Genomic DNA, 21657 nt, shown 5'->3' on the forward strand with positions numbered 1-21657 from the left:
TATAGCTGTGATATTTACAAATTACATTTAAAGAAAGCATTTAATGAGACTTTTTTATAGCTAAAATTAGTATTCCTGAGTTTTTAAAAAATTCAATTCCAAGGCATACACTATTCAAACGTTACCATCTATAAACCAATGTCCTAAGTTATTTTTACCTGTCAAAAGTGATGGCCGAAACTCTCCAAAGCGCGTTTCAAAAACACGTTTATGGATTGTAACAGTTTTGTATATCGTACACGCAGACGATTGAATAGGAGTCTTGAAATTTGATCTACAAATTCCAATGCAGATTGGGTGACTTGCAGTTTGTCTATTTCTTTAATGCTTGTTTCGTCAACCAGGTACATGTTTTGGACTAACCAAGGTTCAAAACCCAGAATCGAGCGTGCACGACTCGATGGTTCAGAAAGAACAACAATCATGTCTCACACAGAGTTCACCCGGGAACCCAGCGGTCTGACCATAGATTACGACAAGGACAGGTTATACTGGTGTGACAAAGCACTTGACGTCATCTGTAGTAGCAACCTAGACGGAAGTGACGTCACATACATCATCCGGGACACTCTGACGGATCCTTCCTCTATTACAGTGTCCGAGGAATACATCTACTGGACTGATAGGTTGGTACAGGGAATGTTGTATAGAAGACATAATGTTAGCATGATATACCTGAATTGTATAAATAAATTGATAAAGAATGAATAAGTAAGTAACATTTGTCTACCACTTCATGTAGATTAGTAGTACAGTCATTTTACACATGAATATGTTTCGTCTTTTGTTTGATTAACATAATCGTCAAGGACAATGGTGTGCAGATACATATGAAGAAACCATCTGTCAGAGTCCCTAAATCAGTGTTGTGTGCAGCACAATACATACCTAATAGAATAAGATAAAAAAAAAAAAAAATTCCATTTGTAACTCTTTTATCTGTTGCACGTGAAATTGTAATTTATATTTGTAATCTTGGCCGCGTAGCCCACCTAGCGCCCCCTATGGAGTTGTAATGAGAGCATTCAAAAATGGCACAGACCCAGTTATCATGTGGAGAAACACGGACTCAAAGACCCCGAGACCACATGATATAAAAGTGCATGACGAAGACAGACAGACAGGTATTTTAAGAAATAGAATTATAAAGTCCCTCTGTACAAGAAACGAACTGAATTCTTTCAAAAAGAGTGACACATTTTTGATGTTATTTTTTACTATAGGCCCTAGCTAAATTGACCTATCTATGACAAATATTAATAATCTAAGCTCATACTATTCCCTTATTTTATGATTCCATATGCTTGCTTTTAAGTGCACGTTATTAATGATAAACATACATTCAGTCGCATTGGTGATCTTTAGAGGGAAATATTGCAGCCACATCAAACGGCTTCACTTGTTTTGGCACTTCATTTTTCAACCATCTGTCAATTGCAACTTTTTAACCATTCCGTCATCCTCTCTTGAATCGCCTCTAGCTTTCTCTTTAACGCTAATGGGATTTTGTTCCCTGTTGTAGGTGACAACATCTGCGGTTCAAATAACGGGGTCTGCAAGGAATTGTGTCTGTACATTGGTAACAACAGTAGGATATGTCAGTGTACAAAGGATGAGGAATGTCACAGTAAGTTGGCATATTCATCTTATCACCCCTGTATACAAACGTAAGCTTAGTTTAAATGAAAAATATATCACGAGTTAGTGAGGCGAATGACACACACGCGAGGACGAAGCGGAGTGATATTTGTTACCTGCACTTCACCTCCCACCAGGCTAAATTGTTTCTACCTGTAATCCCAGCTGTCTCTATTAAATGTTAAATTTTTGCACAGTCTGTGCACCTTATTTGGTTTTGACTTCAATTCTTATTGTTCAAATCATTTACTATGTATGGATAAGAAACAAAAGACCTCTTTTGACTTAGGAATCTTACAATAGCCAATAGAAATGCACTACAAAATACATTTTCAGGAGGAGCCACTGTCCTGCGTTTTCCAGCGTCCCAGAGCACTGACAGATATGTTAAACTCACACCACCAGTGTATCGGTATAGGCCAGTATTGCCCGCCATTACCGCCTGCGTGAGATTAAAGACAACAGTCTCCACGGGAGAAAGATATTTCCTTTCGCACGCCACGTACTCATACGACAACTCCTTCATGTTGGGCTACAACTTGGCCGGGTCCTTCGTATTTCATATAAATAATGCCAAACAATACATACCTCTAGGGGGCTATATGATATTTGATGGAACTTGGCACCACTGGTGTTTCACATGGGAGCAGCAAGGTGGCAAGTGGGCGCTGTATCTGGACGGCAAACAAAGAGCCAACGGATCTGGATTTATGAATCTTAGGTCAATAGTACATGGTGAGTGCTCGTGACTACAGCGTATAGATGGACACTTTTGAACAGGAAAAGGAAACATTATGTTGTTGGTTCAGTACTTGTCTTTCGGCAGAAAACCCCAGTGAGTGCCATAGTTTTAAATCATTGCGGTAAATTAATAAGTCTCTATTGATAAAACATTGCATTTACCAATAAATTTAAATGTCAAAAGACTACTCAATACCGGAAAATCTAAATTAAAAACTGTTTTTTTCCAGATGGAGAGTGGCTACTAGGACAAGACCAGGACTCGATGGAAGGCGAATTTCGAGCCGGACGGTCGTATGTAGGCGACCTATCCAGTATTAACGTGTGGGACCACGTCAACGTGAACATCACTGCCGCCGCTGACTGTAACGACACGCTCAGGGGAAACGTATTAGCGTGGGAAACTGTTGTCAAAGAGAGACACGGAGTCTACACCTATAACACAGATTTATGTAAATATAGCTGAGAGAGAGAGAGAGAGAGAGTGAGATAGAGTGAGACGTGAAATATTTTCAATTACAAGTTTACCGTCCCAGACGCAAATATAACAGCAACTAACTCTTCTTATCAATTATCCATCGCGATGCTATTCGTCCCTTGGTTAAGGATAAAACTTGTATATGTATACAGTATACATTTTACCGTTAGCTGTATGACTGCTCTGCGTTCAAGCTTACTTAGTGATATTTCCCGTTAAATGCAGATTAAATCAAAATACAGAGATGGGTCACATATTGTCATTACATGTTATCCAATATTCATACTTCATATGTCTCTTAGCATCTTACATTTTCTTTTACATGTTAAGAACAAAGGTAACGAGGATCTACCGGTACTGTCTTTTATAGTAAGTTATATAGACTACAGGCTTACTTGAATATATATCAAACTTAAATTATTTAATTACTTATTTTAGGTCCCTTCTTAACTGAGTGGACGAATTGGGTAGACTGCAATGCCACGTGCGGCGAGGGCAACCAAATAAGGACTCGAAAATGTTTGCCAACCGGAAGTCTGTGTACCGGAAGTACCGTTGAGAAGCGTTTAGCTGTGACAAAACAAAGTAATTTAAATTTTAAGTCATTGATCAACTTATTTTTTAATAAGATGATACTTTGAAAAAAGGTACAGTAATAATATTGTAATTGTTTTTTCATTATTTAATTTCTGAAGATAAGTAAAGACGTTATTGCGTTGTATAATTTTGGAACACCATTTGTTTCTTGTAAATTATTTCCTCTGCACCCTTAACCTTACACAGCCATTCAGAATGCATCTGATGCCTAAACGAATCTTCCAAATAACTTACATGTTTTTATACTAACATTATGGAAGTCATCATTTCTGATGTATTTTATGAATTAAGTCTCGACAAGTGCAGATCTTTGGTAATGCTAATCAGCTGGGTATTGTACTTTATTGAGAATAAACAAATTCACATTTTTATCCTGAATATCTTCATGTAGATTTTTTATACCGGATATTGCACTTTATTAAAAAATTCAGCTGCCTTCTTTATATTTTAAATATTTGCACACATATAGGCTAACCAAAAAGCAATATTTTCAGGGAGGGCCTCAGTGATCCGTTGGACAGCACCCCAGAGCATTAGCAAGTACGTGGAACTAACGCCAACCACACCAAGTATGACTGCGGTAACGGTCTGCTTCAGAATGAAGACCACGCTCGCCAAGGGGGAAATATACGTCCTCTCGTACGCCACAACTTCGTATAAAAACGCCCTCTTGTTCGGGTACGACATGGCGGGATCTTTTATCGCCCTCGTGAATAATGTTAAGAAATACATACCTGTCCCAGGCTATGAAATCTTTGATGGCACGTGGCACCACTGGTGTTATACTTGGAACAAAAATGGCGGTAAATGGGCACTTTACATGGACGGCAGACGGATATCATCGGGCGCTGGTTTAATGAATTATAGGACTGTACCTTCCAGTGAGTACCTATAACTATAGATTAACTTTTCAGCTAGTGTGAACACAAATGTTATATCTTAATATTTTATTTCTGTCGCAAATTTCACATTATGAATCAAATTGTTTAATGTTTGTCTATTTCAGTCGATTGTTTCATTTTCATACAAACATTTCACGTTCACCGATATCATACTCGATTGAAAACAACAAGACATTAATTAAAGATGCGAATGATTTTCTAGAAAGCATAAGGTTCAAATGTCTTCTTATAGGTGGAGTGTGGATAGTTGGACAAGATCAAGACACTGTTGGGGGCGGATTTCAAGTCTTTCAGTCATTTATCGGAGACTTGACCAGTATCAATGTGTGGAATCACGACTCACTTAATCTCACTGAGGCACCAAACTGTGACGACACAATCAGGGGAAACGTCATAGCGTGGGATGACGTCACAAAGAAAACCCACCAAGTGACAACACATGAAGAAGATCTATGTGAGTATATAAGGAATTTAAAGGGAGTGAGAGAGATGAGACGCCAAAAAAACAACGTTGACTTAAAATAAAATATTATGTCACATTATTTTAAGCATTGGTGATCGATTGTAAAGAGAATATGCTTGTTTTTTTGTGAAACAGGACGTTTCATTGATGTCACCCAGGCTCTTTGAATGAGTTACTGACTGTCATGCCTCATGGGAAATATGTTTTCATAGAAACGGTTTATAATATATTAACAATATTGAAAATGAAAATAAGTATTTCCAATGGCACACTCTTATTAAATTTTCATCGTGGTTTATGATCACTGTTCTGATGCTACCCGCAAGAAAATGCAGTAGTATCGAAGTAGCAAAGAAACAGTAACGCAGTAGTGGTGTGGAGCATATTTGCAGTAGAAATGCAGTATAGCCTACTGCAATTCTACTTCAAAAATTACATAGGGTTGTACAGAGGAGGAGCATAAATGCAGTAGATTAGCAGCATGATAGAAGCATGTTTCAAATATGCTAATTAGCTCCCACATCGAATCAGATTTGAAGCATGTTCGCAGTATAATTGCAGTAGTCTACTGCGCTGGAGTATCTACTTCATTTTCGTGCGGGTACCGACAGGACAAGCCTATAAGACTTCCACGGTTATACAAAGACAGATGTTTGTCAATTGTAACTGTGATTTTCATTTCTGGGTTATTTTTGAATTTGTAAACATTGAATAAGTTGGAATATTGTCACAAAATTGCTCAAAATGATGTCTAGTGTGATACTTGCTTTCGCTTTTTCTTCTTATCGATTTTCTGTACACATTCCCTAAATAAATAAACACATAATAAAGCATTAAAGGTGAAACACATCTTTCAATTCCTGTACATTTTAGGTTCCTACTTGAGTGAGTGGTCAGATTGGTCGGATTGTGACGTCAGATGCGGCCATGACAACCAAAGGAGTCGAGAGTGCATGGATATGAGCAAACAAAGTAATCTTGAATTTGTGTGTGATTGGTTTGCCACAGTGCCATTTTAGTCTGTTTTTAGAATTAAGTATAGGCAATAACATTGCACAAGTGTGGAAGCCCGTGAAATCAATGTGTGAATTCCAGTAAACTTTTTATTGTGGGTAGGGGCGACAGTTAACTCCTAGTGTTGTAAATCAGATTCAATGACAATACCTGTGTCGTATAGTTCAATAATTTTGGAATCCATCTGAATCGAACAAATTTAGTTAATTTTCAGTGTCGTCGCTTATATACCTGAACTGGAACCGTAATACTGTAAACGACTTGAAAACATTAAAAAGTTCCACACATGCTCTTTTGTCGCAGTTGTCCAGTTAAGTATGTTCTGCTCCGAATTTCATTCAGTTTCGTCTGTCTTTAACTCTGAAGACGGTTAATACAAAAGGCACATACTATTTCCAGAGAGGGCATTGGTGGTTCATTGGCCGGCGCCTCAGACTACGCGTAAATACGTCCAGCTTAGACCTGAGAAAGTTCCAATGTCTGCCATCACAGCCTGCTTGAGAGTTAAAACCACGCTCATGCCACGCATTGAAACGGGCATCCTGTCGTACGCTACCCCTGCGCACGATAATGCCTTCCTGTTTGGATACAATACAGCAGGAACACTTTTCTTCTACATCAATGGTCAAAGGAGAGTTAAAACTGTAGAGGGTTACCGGATTTTCGATGGCAATTGGCACCACTGGTGTATTAGTTGGAGCCAAAACGGTGGGAAATGGGCGGTGTTCGTTGACGGCAACCAAAAAGCATCCGGTTCTGGTTTTATGAGGAATAATGTCATCGATGCTAGTAAGAGCTGATCACATCGAAAAGTGGTAGTTTATTGGAAAGTCTAACACATGAAAGGCCTTCAGTCAGTTGTTTTTTATGTATAGAATCAGAGTTTGCTATGTGCAACATACCGTATAGGAGTTACATTCTGATTTTAATATAATTTTGTATAGTTGTATGACGTTTTTTTTTTTTAATTTTCAATAAAAGTCACTTACATTCATTAAGCTTTCAAATAAATAAAATCCGGAGATTTATGAAGAAATAAAGCAAATGTGTCTTGTGTGTCTTGTTTCAGATGGCGCCTGGATACTTGGACAGGACCAGGATCATATTGGAGGCGGATTTCAGGCACAACAGTCCTTTTTAGGCGACATATCCAGTGTTAATGTGTGGAACCATGACTCTGTCGACGTCACCGCCGCGGCAAACTGTGACGACACCATCAGAGGAAACGTCATAGCATGGGAGACTGTGGCCAAAAAGAGCTCTAGAGTATTGAAGTATACAGCGGATCTCTGTGAGTATGAGAAGAGAGAGATGGAGGGGAAGACGATAATCTTTGTTGAAAATAAAACATTCAAAAATCAAGGCCAATATATTTCAGTTCAGAAGCATATATAAATGTTGCGTATGCTAGTTCCTGGTCCTCGATATCTTATATATAGGAATTCGCATCTCGGTCCTATTGCCGTTTTACGTTTCAGTCATTCCAACATATGGACCGTCCTGCTTATCTGTTATTTTAAATTCTCTACAATGACTATCATTCAGTGTTGGACTGGCTTGTATTTAGGTCCCGACACAAGTAATTACCTGACGGGCTCCGCTTGTGACGTCCCGTGCTCCAAAATCAACCAAACAAGGACCCGAGAATGTTTGCCATCTGGAGCGGTGTGTACCGGAAATACCATAGAGAAGCGGGGACCTTGTGCGTGAAAGACTTTGGTTATGTCTATCTCTATATAAACCACAATATAATTGAATAAGCTTTTGTATAAATTAAAATACTGAAATTGTACAACATTTATATTAAGATGACGTCACATCTCGTTGATGTGAGTGTATTATTTTGATTGAACGCGCCCTTACTTCTCGTTAATAAATGTATTTTACTGGATTTGAATATAATATTAATCCAACCGAGGATATTTAGATGGAACTGTCATTGTAAACAATTAGGGACCAATCCCAGACCCTATATGTGGATCGATTAATATCTAAGGGGTTTCTCGCTAAATTTATTTCAACTTAGATGACTGGCACGCCTACTGAAGCTGCAAGGGGGTAATTATTTATCGCTTAGTAGCTTCAGTAGGCGTGTCAGACATCTAAGTCGCTTTAGCTAAAAGCAATTTAGCAAAAAAAAAAAAAAAAAAAAAACTGGGAAATGGATCAATCCTGCTTGATCGATCTAGTATGAGAACGGGATCTTATTGTTATCATTTATGTTCCTCCTGCTCATGTTAGGTCCCTATTTAACTATGTGGAGCGAGTGGACAGACTGCGACGCCACATGCGGTGAAGGAAACCAAAGAAGGACACGGGAGTGCCTACCATCCGGAAGTGTGTGTGTCGGAAGCACTGTTGAGGAGCGTTTGGCTGTGATAAAGCAAAGTAATTTTATTACATTGTTGCTCATATTTAAGACAGTGTATATTTGTTTTGATAAGCCTCCCAGTATAAGAAGACGGAATTGATTTTGGTCGCTTGTTAGTTTCCTACAACTGATTCATTTACCTTATCTATTCAATTATGTAGCACGAAGAGGTAAAATTATTCATATCCATATATTACTGTATGTGGAAATGTGTCATGCTTATTAAGAACAGATAAATTCAGGATTCAGTATGTTTGCCTTTGAGAATTAAACATCCATGAAGGCTCAGCATGGCAAAATATATCGTTTTCAGGGATGGCCTCAGTGATTCGTTGGACAGCTCCCCAGAGTATTGGCAAGTACGTGGAACTCACGCCAACCACACCACGTATGACTGCCGTAACAGTTTGCTTCAGAATGAAGACTACCCTCGCCAAAGGGGAAATATACGTCCTCTCGTACGCCACACCTTCGTACAAAAACGCACTCTTGTTCGGGTACGATATGGCGGGGTCTTTTATAGCCCTCATAAATGATGCCAAGGAATATATACCAGTTCCAGGCTATGAGATATTTGATGGCACTTGGCACCACTGGTGTTTTACTTGGAACAAGCGTGGCGGTAAATGGGTGCTTTACATGGACGGCAGACGGATATCATCAGGCACTAGTTTTATGAGTTATAGGACCATACCAGCTAGTGAGTATTTGTAAACATCCGTTGATTTATGCGCTATGTTGGCAACGTGGCAAGTGTTTCTTGGTCTTTCTAAAGCAGGTTATATTTAAGAAACATTAAATAGCGTTATTTTAGAAAACGCATTCATTGAAAATCACGCCAATGGCCATTAACTATACAGATCATGATATTGTTCGGTAAACGATTCAAACTCAATTTGGTTCACATTTGATAGTGAACATCTTATTAAAAAAAAAAGTACGTATGCAGTAATTCAATTCAAATTCATCAGAGGTCAGATGCAAATAATTTCATCAACAAGTGTAATTCGAACCATATCTTCTTTTAGATGGAATGTGGATAGTTGGACAAGATCAAGACACAGTCGGGGGCGGATTTCAAGTCTTTCAGTCATTTATAGGAGACATGACCAGTATCAATGTGTGGAATCACGACTCCCTTAATCTCACTGAGGCATCAAACTGTGACGACACAATCAGGGGAAACGTCATAGCATGGGATGACGTCACAAAGAAAACCCACCAGGTGACAACACATCAAGCCGATCTATGTGAGTAAAAGAGAAGAAGAGCAAAGTGTCTTATATATATATATATATATATATATATATATATTCATCTTTATTTTAGTTCCTCTTAAGTCTCGAATATAATATCCATATCAGTACAATTTTAAAACGTTTTTTTTATTTTATTTCCCATCGTGGTACATCCGAATATTATTTCCATACATGTATAAGTCAAACATCTCTAGATTAGTACATACTTTTATTTGAAGTCCTTTGTTTCACTTTCAAATGTGCTTGCTCGTATTCCATGTATTCCTTTGAAGTGTTTAAATTAGTAATACAAACTAGAATGTAAGAGTTCTATGACTGACTATTACCTTTTACCTATATCAGATTGACTAAATTGATAGTCACATAAAGCTTGGGAATATCTTCTCGTCTAGGTTCCTACCTTAGTGAGTGGTCAGACTGGTCTGATTGTGAGGTCACGTGTGATGATAGCAACCAGAAAAGGAGCCGCGAATGTCTAGCCATGAAGCAGAAAAGTAATTGTTAAATGGCTGTTTTGGGTTCATGTGCTGACTGACAAGTTTGGTGACGATGTAAGAAGTTGGTAAAATGATGGCGCGAAACAGTTGATTACAGTTTTATTCATTACAGCACAAACCTGTTCATGCACAAAACGAGTGTGTTTTCTCGTCCTTAAAGAGGTATACAAAGTCAATTTTTTGTCACAAAAACCAACCAAATGCCCGAATATAGTCTCAAGTAGTATAACTAAGATAATTACCAAAAGGCATTGTTTAATTTTACCCAAAAATGATGTTTGAACAGATTTTTCTGCTGGCATTCTAAGCTGTATGTCAATGGGGCAGGAAAGTAGGTCACGGAAGTAGGTTAAATTTACAACCATAAATTTGAAGAAAAGAGCAGTCTAAAGGTCTTTTATGGCTGATCGAGTGATCTATTCAGTTTATCTCTTGGCATGTCGAATTTATTTGAGTAATATAAGATTCTAGTAGAAGTGCTTTACATGTGTTCCTGGGAATCCACACTCCACCGATGCTCGGTTCGTATGTACCTTTAACATACCAGGCACATCTCCTGAAACATTCTAATCTTATAACCACATCTCTTTAACTTCTTATATCATACTTTATTCCTTTCCTTTATGTTTGCGGCGCTCCCCTACAGATCCACACGCATTCTTAAGATACTTTTAAATAATACTCATTTATGTGCAAACGATTATAAAAACTTTTCCAATCCAATGCAAATAGTTACATACAACTGCTTTTTTTAAGCTTGTAGATTTATGAACATCAACTGTTACAAACTACAAACATATTTCCAGAGAAGACATCAGTGGCGTATTGGTCACCACCTCAGAGCACTCGAAGATACCTTCAGCTTAGACCAGAGAAAGTTCTGATGTCTGCCATCACTGCTTGTTTGAGAATCAAGACCACCCTCACCTCGGGAACAACATGTATCCTTTCTTACGCCACACCTGAGTACGATAACACCTTCCTGTTTGAGTATCATTCAGAGGGAACCATTGGTGTCTATGTTAACGGTGAAAGAAAAATCATCCCTATCCCAGGCTATCAGATCTTCGATGGTGTCTGGCACCACTGGTGTTTTACATGGAAGAGGCGTGGAGGGAAATGGGCACTGTATGTGGATGGCGAGAGAAAGGCAGCAGGCTCTGGTTTTGTGAGATATAAAACTATGCCAGCTGGTACGGGTCATTTACCATTGATAAAGAAGTTTAGATATGTGATTAAAGAACTGCTTTCATTGCTTTCTGAAGCAATTATAGTACTTAATAAAATATAATAAGATTGATTGTATCGATAACGTTTTTGCATTCAGGAATTCTTTACTATGACACATTTTATGAGTGCTTTTCACCAAAAAACACTAATATATATATTTCATGATCACATAATATGATGGAAAATTGTATCCATAAAATGAGGGTTAAAGAAAACGTGCCTGAATTGTTTCAGATGGAGTGTGGATAGTTGGACAGGACCAGGATAAAGTTGGGGGCGGGTTCCAAGCCGAGCAATCATTTCTGGGCCATTTGAGCAGTGTCAATGTGTGGGACCACACTGACGTTAACATTAATGCCGCGGCTAACTGTGACGACACAATCGGTGGAAACGTCATATCATGGAATAACGTCACCATAGTGAACCATGGGGTGCCCACGTATGGCGCAGATCTGTGTAAGTGTGTGTGTGTGTGTGTGTCTGTGTGCTCTTGTGCACGCATTCTAACCGAGGACACACACCCGCCCGAAACCCACTAACCGAGGACACACCTCCAACCGAGGACGTCCTCGGTTGACATAAGCAGTGGAATGCATAAAGGGGCCCATTTCAAGTTAGGTGGTGAAATTTGACGCTATTCTGAGCCAGTCCTCGGTTATGCTGTATAGCGCGGGCCAAATTCCCGCCACGAGTGTATCAGAAATACTGTCCAACTTTTTGTCTGAAATCGGGCTATACACACGCGTCCTCGGTTGTGCTGTAAAGGGCGGACCAAATTCCGCGTCCTCGGTTGTGCTGTAAAGGGCAGACTAAACTGAAACTAATGTTATATCTCAGATGTCTATATATTCAGTAAGTTCATATTTTTAAACTAAAGGTCTTTTTTATCAAATTAAGCTCTCCTACTCTGAAGTATCAAATAAACGTACCGGTACGTTAATTAATTTTCCAAATTTCTTCCCGCCGGTACGCTCCATTTTCACCCAGTAGCCTACGCTTATTAATTTTTCAAAAATCTTCCACCCGGTATGTTTATTAAATACCTATTGTACCGGTGGGAAATTACACAAGTACAAGTCACGCTTTTTATTTTCTTAAATTGAAGTATAATGAGAAGAAAATCGAGATCTCAACTCATTACCTACTGTTCCACAAACAGCACTGGAAAGTAGGTCAAGCGGAAGTCGCTCTCTGAACACAACAGTACATGCGTCACCTGATTTCAGTTTCTATAAATAGACGTGCTTTCCCTTCAGCAGTGACAACTACTCATGTATATCAATCGAATGATGCAATGTCGCAAGGTGATAGGATCATATTTATAGCTAAGGAGGTCATTTCAAGTGCAGCAAAGAAGTTGTGTCTGTTTTCAAACGTCAATTATTTCATGCCGATTTATGATTTAAACGATGTTAAATCACATTTCTATGTAAGATAAACCCTTAGGAGTTTACAGGTATGCAAAACGAACCTTATATCTGAGAATAAATTTACTAGTATGAACCGTATGGCTCTCGGAGGCGGCTTAGGTGCGATATATCTGGGTCTTCGGCCCCTGACAATTATGAAATTTAACTCATCCCGTTTTTAAGATAAATTTTAATACTGAGTGAATTTTACCTGGTGAATTTTTTTTTTTTTTTACAATGATCAATAGCTAGCTTTTTATGTACAGACACAGATGTGTCTGTACATATAGCCGTCATCTGTGTCTGTCGTCGCCGTCGCTGTCGCCGCCGTCGCCGTGCACTTTTACCGATAACACGATAAGTGGAAAACTGTTTTTTCTTTTGGCTTGAAACTTACAGAACTGATGAATATTCGTAATACGCAGGTCAAGTTCGAAAATCAGCATGATCGGGTCACTTATAGGGAATTTATGCTGTTTTTTCCACTTTTTTCAGCATATATGCAGCACCGATAACACGATAAGTGGAAAACCATTTTACCTTTTGGTTTCAAACTTACAGAACTGATGAATATTCATAATACGCAGGTCAAGTTTGAAAATCAGCGTGATTGGGTCATTTTTAGGGAAGTAATGCTGTTTTTCACTTTTTTCAGCATGTATGCAACACCTTTGTGCTATATGATGGTACTGTATGGATGGCAGTCTATAAAATTGTCCCTTGGGTGATCACTAATTAAATTAATGTCTATAAAGTCACTTGCCTACTCATTAATTTTCAATTGGCCATTAAATGAGATTACATAAAACACTCCTTGAGATTTCCCTGTAAAGTCCCATAGGTTTAGCTCTCTTAACTGTGTCACAAAATTAGGATTTGGTGATAATTGTGCAGATAAATGGTGTTAAACATTGCAAATAAATTTACAACAAAAAGAATGTGTTATGCCAACATGCTATAGATGAATAACAGTGCTTTATTTTTCTCAAACTTGGTGGGGTTATTAATATCAAGTTAATACAGCTAGATTAAAAGTTTGAATAGCAGCTTTATTGGAATTTTTTACTTTTTTTTTTAAATTTTTTTTAAATTATTTTTCAAACACTAGCATCTTCAAGATGTGATTTTTTACTCCCATCCACCAGAAGTGCTGTGCATTTTCTGTATTTTTGTATATAATTGTTATTTCTTCAGATTTAATTCTTAGGCATGTTAACAGTGTCATTATGGAACTAATAAGATATGTAAAAGTGTTGTTTTGACATTTTCTGCTTCTTAACAATATTGTTGATTATATAAAAATGACGGTAAACCTGTTATAATATTGTGCATTGTGTAATAAAGTATCATAAATGGAAAGGAACTCATCATTGCAGTTTGTCAGATTTAATCATTCACTATGTTCAGCATCTGCAAATGGAGCAAATTGGACATTGAAAATTGTTCTATTGATAGTTTTCCTATGTCAACAATTTTCCTAGTTGAACATTTAAAAATGACAGTTTATTGATCATTTTGTTTTAAAAAAGGTGTTGAAAATGGAAAGAAAATCATTTCAGTACAGTTATCTCTTGTTTACATTTTGGCATTTTGAAAGTGTGACTCTGAACTTCCATGGCCTTGAAGACCTTCCCAAATCACATTTTCTGAATATTCATGATACTTTTATTTTTTTATAAAAAATTTGATGTTCATTATGCTGTTAAGTATTATGGTTTATTGCATGAAAGTTGAAGAAAACCCTATTTTGGACACTGCTGCCAGGATAGCGGTTAAGGGAAAACCATGTTACTCACGATACTGAAACTTACTGAAAAGTTTCGTAAGTCAGAAGTGCAGCTTGTGTTTAAAAGCCAGTGTGATTGTTTTCTGTTTTGGAGGCAATGCAGGTTTATAGAGTGCTATACTGGCATTTTCAAGTCGTGACTTATCACTCCCATCTGCCAGGAGCCCTGTACTCTTACTTTGTAACATTTTCTGTATTTTGTTAAGTTACAAGAATGATTCTTAGGATTGACATACAGCAAAAAAAAAAAATTATATATATATATATATATATATATATATATATATATATATATATATATATATATATATTTTTTTTTTTAATGAGTTTAAGCAATTTTTTTTGTGTTTAATTTTCACTGTACCTCATTCTGGCATTTCCAAAGTTTAACTCTTATCAGCCTGACAACTTAGGGACTATTTCCAGACCCTATCATGCTAACTGTGGATCGATCTATCTCCATGGGAATTCTCGCTAAATTGCAATCAATGTAAGTGGCTTAGTTGTCTGTCACGCCTACTGAAACTGGCATGCCAGAATCCTAAGACTCTCAAACTGAAAGCAATTTAGTGAGAAACCCCTTGGAGTTGGATTGATCCTGTTAGATTGATCTAGGTATGGGAACTTAGTCTAATGCTTGATACACATTTTACTTTCATCCTAATCCAATGTTATGCAGAATAAGAATTTGATTTTGGCTATGCATTTACAGTTAGCATAATACATTAGTTCATCAGAATTGACAGTATCCTATTTCCTGCGTTTTCATTTTCTGGTTTTTGTCTGTACATTTGACAGCTTTGCTGCCTTGTTTCTTTCTCTTCTTCTTCTTTACTTTTATTTATTTATTTCATTTTTTTTTTTTTGGGGGGGGGGGGGGGGGGAGCGGTGTAAAGGTTTTTTCCACCCAGTACTTTTATTCCATCCGGTACTTTTATTAAATTTCGAGATTTTTTCCACACAGTACTTTTATTCCATCAGTACTTTTATTAAATTTTGAGATTTTTTTCCACCCAGTACTTTTATTCCATCAGTACTTTTATTTGATACTTCAGAGTAGGCTTTTCATAAAACTCACAGAACATATGATTATAAGTAAAAGAATGGTCAAGATTGAAAATCAGCATGACCAGGCAAATCAGCATGACCAGGCCCTTTTCTTTCAAATGTTATGCTGTTTTGTTTTTTTTTTTCAGCATATAAGTAACACTGTAAGCACATTTCAGGGAGAACCAATAAGCCTGTTTTCATGAAACTCACAGGAGTAATCAATGTTATCTATATACAAATCAAGTTTAAAAATAAGATTGATTGGTTGAGTTTTGAGGGACTTCAGCTTTTATTTGTATATAAGTGGTTTTCCTCAGATTTGATTGTCAGGCATGTTGACAGTTTCGTTATTGAACTAACTAGATATGTAAATATGTTAGTGTTTGTCTGAAATTTTCTGCATCTTTACAACATTGCTAGTTGATTAAATAAATATGACGGTAAACATGTTATCATGTACTGTGTAATACAGTGTCTCAAAATGGAGGAAATGGGGTGATTATTTTCAAAAGTTTTGCATTTTTTTTCTCCTTTTTTCAGTGTACATGCAACACTGTAAACACACGTCAAGGAGAACCAATAGGCCTGTTTTCATGAAACTCAGAGAACTGATGATTATTAGTAAATTAAAAAGAATGATCAAGATTAAAAATCAGCATGACCAGGCCCTTTTCTTTCAAATGTTATGCTGGTTTTTTTTTCAGCATATATGTAACACTGTAAGCACATTTCAAGGAGAACCAATAAGCCTGTTTTCATGAAACTCACAGAACTGATGATTATTAGTAAAAGAATGGTCAACATTGAAAATCAGCATGACCAGGCCCTTTTCTTTCAAATGTTATGCTGTTTTTTTTAAGCATATAAGTAACACTGTAAGCACATTTCAGGAAGAACCAATAACTTAAAGCATGTTTTCATGAAACTCACAGAACTAATTATTATGATTAAAAGAATGGTCAAGATTGAAAATCAGCATGACCAGGCCCTTTTCTTTCAAATGTTATGCTGTTTTTTTTCAGCATATAAGTAACACTGTAAGCACATTTCTGGGAGAACTGATAGGCCTGTTGTCATTAAACTCACAAGAGTGATCAATGTTATCTATATACAAATCAAATTTAAAAATAAGATAGATTGGTTGAGTTCTGAGGGACTTCAGCTTTTATTTGTATATAAGTGGTTTTCCTCAGATTTGATTGTCAGGCATGTTGACAGTTTCGTTATTGAATTAACTAGATATGTAAATATGTTAGTGTTTCTCTGAAATTGTCTGCATCTTTACAACATTGCTAGTTGATTATATAAATATGACGGTAAACATGTTATCATGTACTGTGTAATACAGTGTCTCAAAATGGAGGAAATGGGGTGATTATTCTCAAAAGTTTTGCATTTTTTCTCCTTTTTTCAGTGTACATGCAACACTGTTAACATATTTCAAGGAGAACCAATAAGCCTGTTTTCATGAAACTCACAGAACTGATGATTATTAGTAAAAGAATGGTCAAGATTGAAAATCAGCAAGACCAGGCCCTTTTCTTTCCAATGTTATGCTGTGTTTTTTTTTTTTTTTTTTTTTTTTTTTTTTTTTTTTTTTTTTTTTTCAGCATATATGTAACACTGTAAGCACATTTCAGGGAGAACCAATAACTTAAAGCCTGTTTTCATAAAACTCACAGAACTGATGATTATTAGTAAAAGCATATTAGTAACACTGTAAGCACATTTCAGGGAGAACCGATAGGCCTGTTGTCATTAAACTCACAAGAGTGATCAATGTTATCTATATACAAATCAAATTTAAAAATAAGATTGATTGGTTGAGTTTTGAGGGACTTCAGCTTTTATTTGTATATAAGTGGTTTTCCTCAGATTTGATTGTCAGGCATGTAAACAGTCTCATTATTGAATTTACTAGATATGTAAAATGGGTTGTTTGACAATTTCTGCGTCTTGACAATATTGCTAGTTGATTATATAAAAATGGTGGTAAACCTGTTATCTTGTATTGTGTAAAAAAAGTGCCAAAATGGAAATGAACTCGTATCATTGTAGTTTGTCAGATTCAATCATTCACAATGTTCGGAATGGAGGAAATTGGACATTTAAACTTGTTATATTGATATTTTTGCCATCTCAACAATTTTCTTAGTTGATCATGTGAAATGGCAGTAAACTGTATTATTTTATGTAAAAAAGTTAAAAATGGAAAGAAACCCATTTCAGTACAGTGCTCTCTTGTATACATTTAGCATTTTCAAAGTATGACTTTGGAGTTCCATGAACCTGAAAACCTTTGCTAGTCACATTTTCTGAATATTCATGATACTAATATTTTATTATAAAAAATTGATGATCATTATGCTGTTAAGCATTATATAATATTGCATCAAATTGGAAGAAAGCACAATTTTGGGTGCTGCTGGCATGATGTCCTCAATTGTAAAATTGTGTACTGTTCAAGTCTGTATCCAATGGACGACACTTTGTGTTATCAAAATACAAAATTCATGATAATAAAAGAGTGCTAAATAGAAAATAAGCATTATGAAAATAAAATGTTTGAAAACGAATTTCTTTGGTCTTTTATTTTATTTCATCAGTATCCTTTCTTTTCCTAAATTAATTGATGTTTTATCTCATAATCTTCAATTCTAAAAAAGTGGCAAAGCCCAGCATTAAATATTGTATAACTGTTCATTTAATCATCACCTCTGGTGTTATTTTGGAATTTACCTTAAATATGAAAGAATTTCATAAAAATGTGAATTGCTGCAAAGTAACGCTATATAAAATTTGCTTTGCATTAAAAGTACAATCATTATTACATGTAGATGCATGCATGTCCTCGGTTGTAATGTGTAGTGTCTGTCCGTGTGTGTGTCCGTGTGTGTCCTCGGTTAGAATGTAAAATTCTTGTCAGCAAAAAATTAAATTTTATAAAAAATTAATTTATAACATTCATACTCGAATAGATTTTACCCTAAATTGAATGTTTTTATTTTGATTTAACCAAGGAATAAGATGTCCTCGGTTGTATGGTGTTGTGCTGATGTCCTCGGTTGGTACACATAGACAAGTATGTGTGTGTGTGTGTGTGTGTGAGAGAGAGAGAGAGAGAGAGAGAGAGAGAGAGATGAGAAATGAAATAATAACACTAAAGTACAATAACATTATAACATATAACAGAATAATAACATTAAAGTAGAAAGCCATTTATTCAGGGATTGAGGTTACCATGGGGAAGAATCACAAGGGATATACATGTATGATAAAGGCATGTCATAGTTTTAACATCGTAACTATGTATGCTTGGTAATAAGTCTTATGCTCTTTGGGTCAAATAAATGAGGTTTTGTAATTAAATTTCCGTTTTAGATTCCGCTAATCCGATAACTTTGAGGTGGGTCTGATTTATAATCCTATCAAAAACTCAGATTGTTAATTTAAATACAAATATTCTAGGTTCCGACTCCCGAGAGTGGCCGGACCAGCCCGAGTGTGACGCCACGTGCACTGGGGGTAACCAATCAAGGACACGAGAATGTCTGCCAGCCGGAAGTGTGTGTACCGGAAGTACCGTGGAGAAGCGTGGACCGTGCTGTGGCTTTCGCTGTGCGTAAAATAGATTGTCTCGTAGTGCTTGAATAGTCGGTTAAAAATCGCGTTTCGTTTTCTTTTGTGTGGACATGGTAAAAAAGGTTGATTTTAAGGTAGAGGGTGAAAGAACCGAGCTTTTTACCGTAAAGATCAGCTCCAAATCAATAGTTGATCTACATGTAAATTGAATGCCAATTCTCTGGCTGGGTCAGCTAAGTTCACTAAAAAAATTCCTCTGAAATAGCTGTCTTCAGGCAATCTGTCACACACGTTCTATAGACATAGACATAATGATAGAGAGCTACAGACAGGTATTAGAATTGACTACCTCTTAAAAATAATCTTTGAAATGTTCTGAATCATTAATGAAAGGTCGCATTCAAAGGTTGTTTCGCGGACTAACTGATCCGAGGATTACATATGGCCTATCAACTTGAATGTTTGCTGCAAATCCCTTAATAAACACCAAAAATATCACCCACGGGCTTTATGCGACAAGCTTTTAAGTGGGTTCAACTTTCGTAGTATATGGGCCCTAGGTTTTGAACTATGACGTGAGGGTTTATTTTTGTACATGTAATAAACTTTCTCCCCTCAGGTCAGTACTGGACGGACTGGATGGACAAGGATGACCCCTCTAAGGACGGGGACTGGGAGGTGGACGAGACGCCGGTAGGTCAAAGGTCGTCTGCTCAAATGCAACGCTAAACACATTTTATATGCATTGTTGGATATGCGTACTTATTTTGAAAAGGTGTCAGTTCGGAATGTACTCTGTAGATATGTATAACATTCATAATAGGTGTCTTTTTCGTAAACCTCATTAAAACATTGTACTTGAAGATGCCAAAGTAAAATAGACTAAATGAACAGAGGGCGACACCAGTGAAACTCTTTGGTTTTTTTCCTAAAGCTAGCTCTAGGCTTTTGCATTATGTAATCACATTTCTAACTTCACTCACTTTCTCTTACATCTCTCACTATTAAAAAAGTTTAATCTACATTAACAATTACAAACGTTTTGACAGAGTAGTTCAAAGTAACAACTGACAGATGTATTAGATATAAAACAATGTTCAAGTTATAATTGAAATACACATGTTGCATTTTAATTGTTTATTTACCGTTCACTACCAGTGTGCCGCTGCTGCCTTCTTATCCGAGCCTATTATTGCCGAGTGCCGCGTAGTGCAAACTGAACAACCCTGGGACGCAATTGGCCATCAGTATTTCCTACCCTGCTCTGTCTACGGGATCGTCTGCAGGAACGTCGAGAACGAGGTCAATTGGAGGGAAGGGGACCCCCCGGCGTGCCCGGACCTGGAGATAAGATATCTTTGTCGGTATCTTTGAAATTATGATCCACGGACATTCTCTTACAAGATGAACTCTTGAACGGAATATATCTGTATCTTTGAATCCTTTGTATTTAGACTTTAAAACAGCTGAGAAAATAAACAAACGGGAGGGTTATTTGGGCTACAAAAAGGAAGATAACTTAAGCACACCATTTTGACGTACAAAACGGCTCGTACTGGGGGTGAGCCGTTTTTCTTTACATGAAGCTCTTGCAACTGTTGCTAACATTCATTTAGGCTATGTCAAATGAGAGCTAAAAACTCCTCCCCACATCTCCGACATTCGACTTCAAAACCCTCCATTGTGTCTTTAGACCATCACGTCACTAGTGTGTCTTAGATGTGACCCCACCCGACCCCCTGGGCGATAATGGGTCCGGCAGTGGTGCGTTTCTATGATGAATGTTGCACATGTGGGGATCCATATATACCTTGATTCTTTTGATTACTATCGCAGCTTCTATATTTTTATGATTTGTTTTTCACAGATAAATAAATAATATTATATAATGCAAAAGAGAAACAGTGACTTATATGCCTAAATTGATGTGGAATTTGTATCAATGCTTGTATGAATGGAGTCGGAGATAGTTGAGTATTTTCATCAGAACGTGCTATATATAGTCGTGTCACAAATAGGGTTAAACTGGGAATCAGACCTATAATATGGATATCAAGATCCCGTGAAACTTGCGATTATAAAGACTGACACAGAGCGCACACCTGTATCAGTCATTTTATGCTACTAAATTGAAAATGTATCTTTTTTTATTACGAATTTACATTACCGGCAGTCTTAATGAACTCCTGCGCCAAAAGTACAGTCAACAGAGGTATTCCTGGCATTTTTTTACGGTCAGTTAACGTTAAATAATTTGTGCACGCAGCAACTACATTTCTAAATTGCCTCTCGTCTTGTCCATAGCCTAATGTAGTCAAATGTTGGTTGATTGTGAGAGAAAAAGAGACATTTAGTGATATTTGAACTGTTAAAGCCGAGACGAAAACCCAAGTTGCTTTTCTAATCTGGCACTGAACTTTTGGACCTTGCCCCGCGGAAGGTCAGACCACTTCCTTCTTCTACATGTTGTTTATCCCTCACAAATGCCAATCATTCAACAGACGAAAATATCGTGAATAACCCTTCGTTTTACATGTACAAGACCCACAATGTCGATTCATCAGGTCTTCTCAAATGAAATGTTTAAACTTTTTCCACGTGAATTTATGTGTGGTACGTTGCAGGTTACTTATATTCAGA

At 36.9% G+C, this 21657-nt stretch overlaps 1 protein-coding gene across 1 annotated transcript in view; it reads left to right on the plus strand.

Annotated features, from left to right (window-relative positions):
• The window catches only part of LOC106176272 (uncharacterized), a 32655-nt gene extending 11742 nt beyond the window's left edge, over positions 1-20913 (plus strand). Inside the window, exons 18-38 of the mRNA XM_087013578.1 lie at positions 345-626; positions 988-1124; positions 1523-1627; positions 1975-2373; positions 2610-2831; positions 3296-3442; positions 3949-4335; positions 4589-4810; positions 5693-5791; positions 6233-6622; positions 6903-7124; positions 7401-7535; positions 8075-8221; positions 8518-8904; positions 9233-9454; positions 9856-9957; positions 10767-11153; positions 11425-11646; positions 18904-19053; positions 19637-19710; positions 20176-20913. Of these exons, the coding sequence (XP_086869704.1) occupies positions 345-626; positions 988-1124; positions 1523-1627; positions 1975-2373; positions 2610-2831; positions 3296-3442; positions 3949-4335; positions 4589-4810; positions 5693-5791; positions 6233-6622; positions 6903-7124; positions 7401-7535; positions 8075-8221; positions 8518-8904; positions 9233-9454; positions 9856-9957; positions 10767-11153; positions 11425-11646; positions 18904-19053; positions 19637-19710; positions 20176-20391 (4654 nt within the window). The 3' untranslated portion in view covers positions 20392-20913. The remainder of the gene's footprint in view (positions 1-344; positions 627-987; positions 1125-1522; positions 1628-1974; positions 2374-2609; positions 2832-3295; positions 3443-3948; positions 4336-4588; positions 4811-5692; positions 5792-6232; positions 6623-6902; positions 7125-7400; positions 7536-8074; positions 8222-8517; positions 8905-9232; positions 9455-9855; positions 9958-10766; positions 11154-11424; positions 11647-18903; positions 19054-19636; positions 19711-20175) is intronic.
• Positions 20914-21657: the final 744 nt, after the last annotated feature.

The sequence above is a fragment of the Lingula anatina genome, chromosome 5 (assembly GCF_051362555.1).
Source record: "Lingula anatina isolate TDL-2025a chromosome 5, LinAna3.0, whole genome shotgun sequence".
Lineage (NCBI taxonomy): Eukaryota > Metazoa > Brachiopoda > Lingulata > Lingulida > Lingulidae > Lingula > Lingula anatina.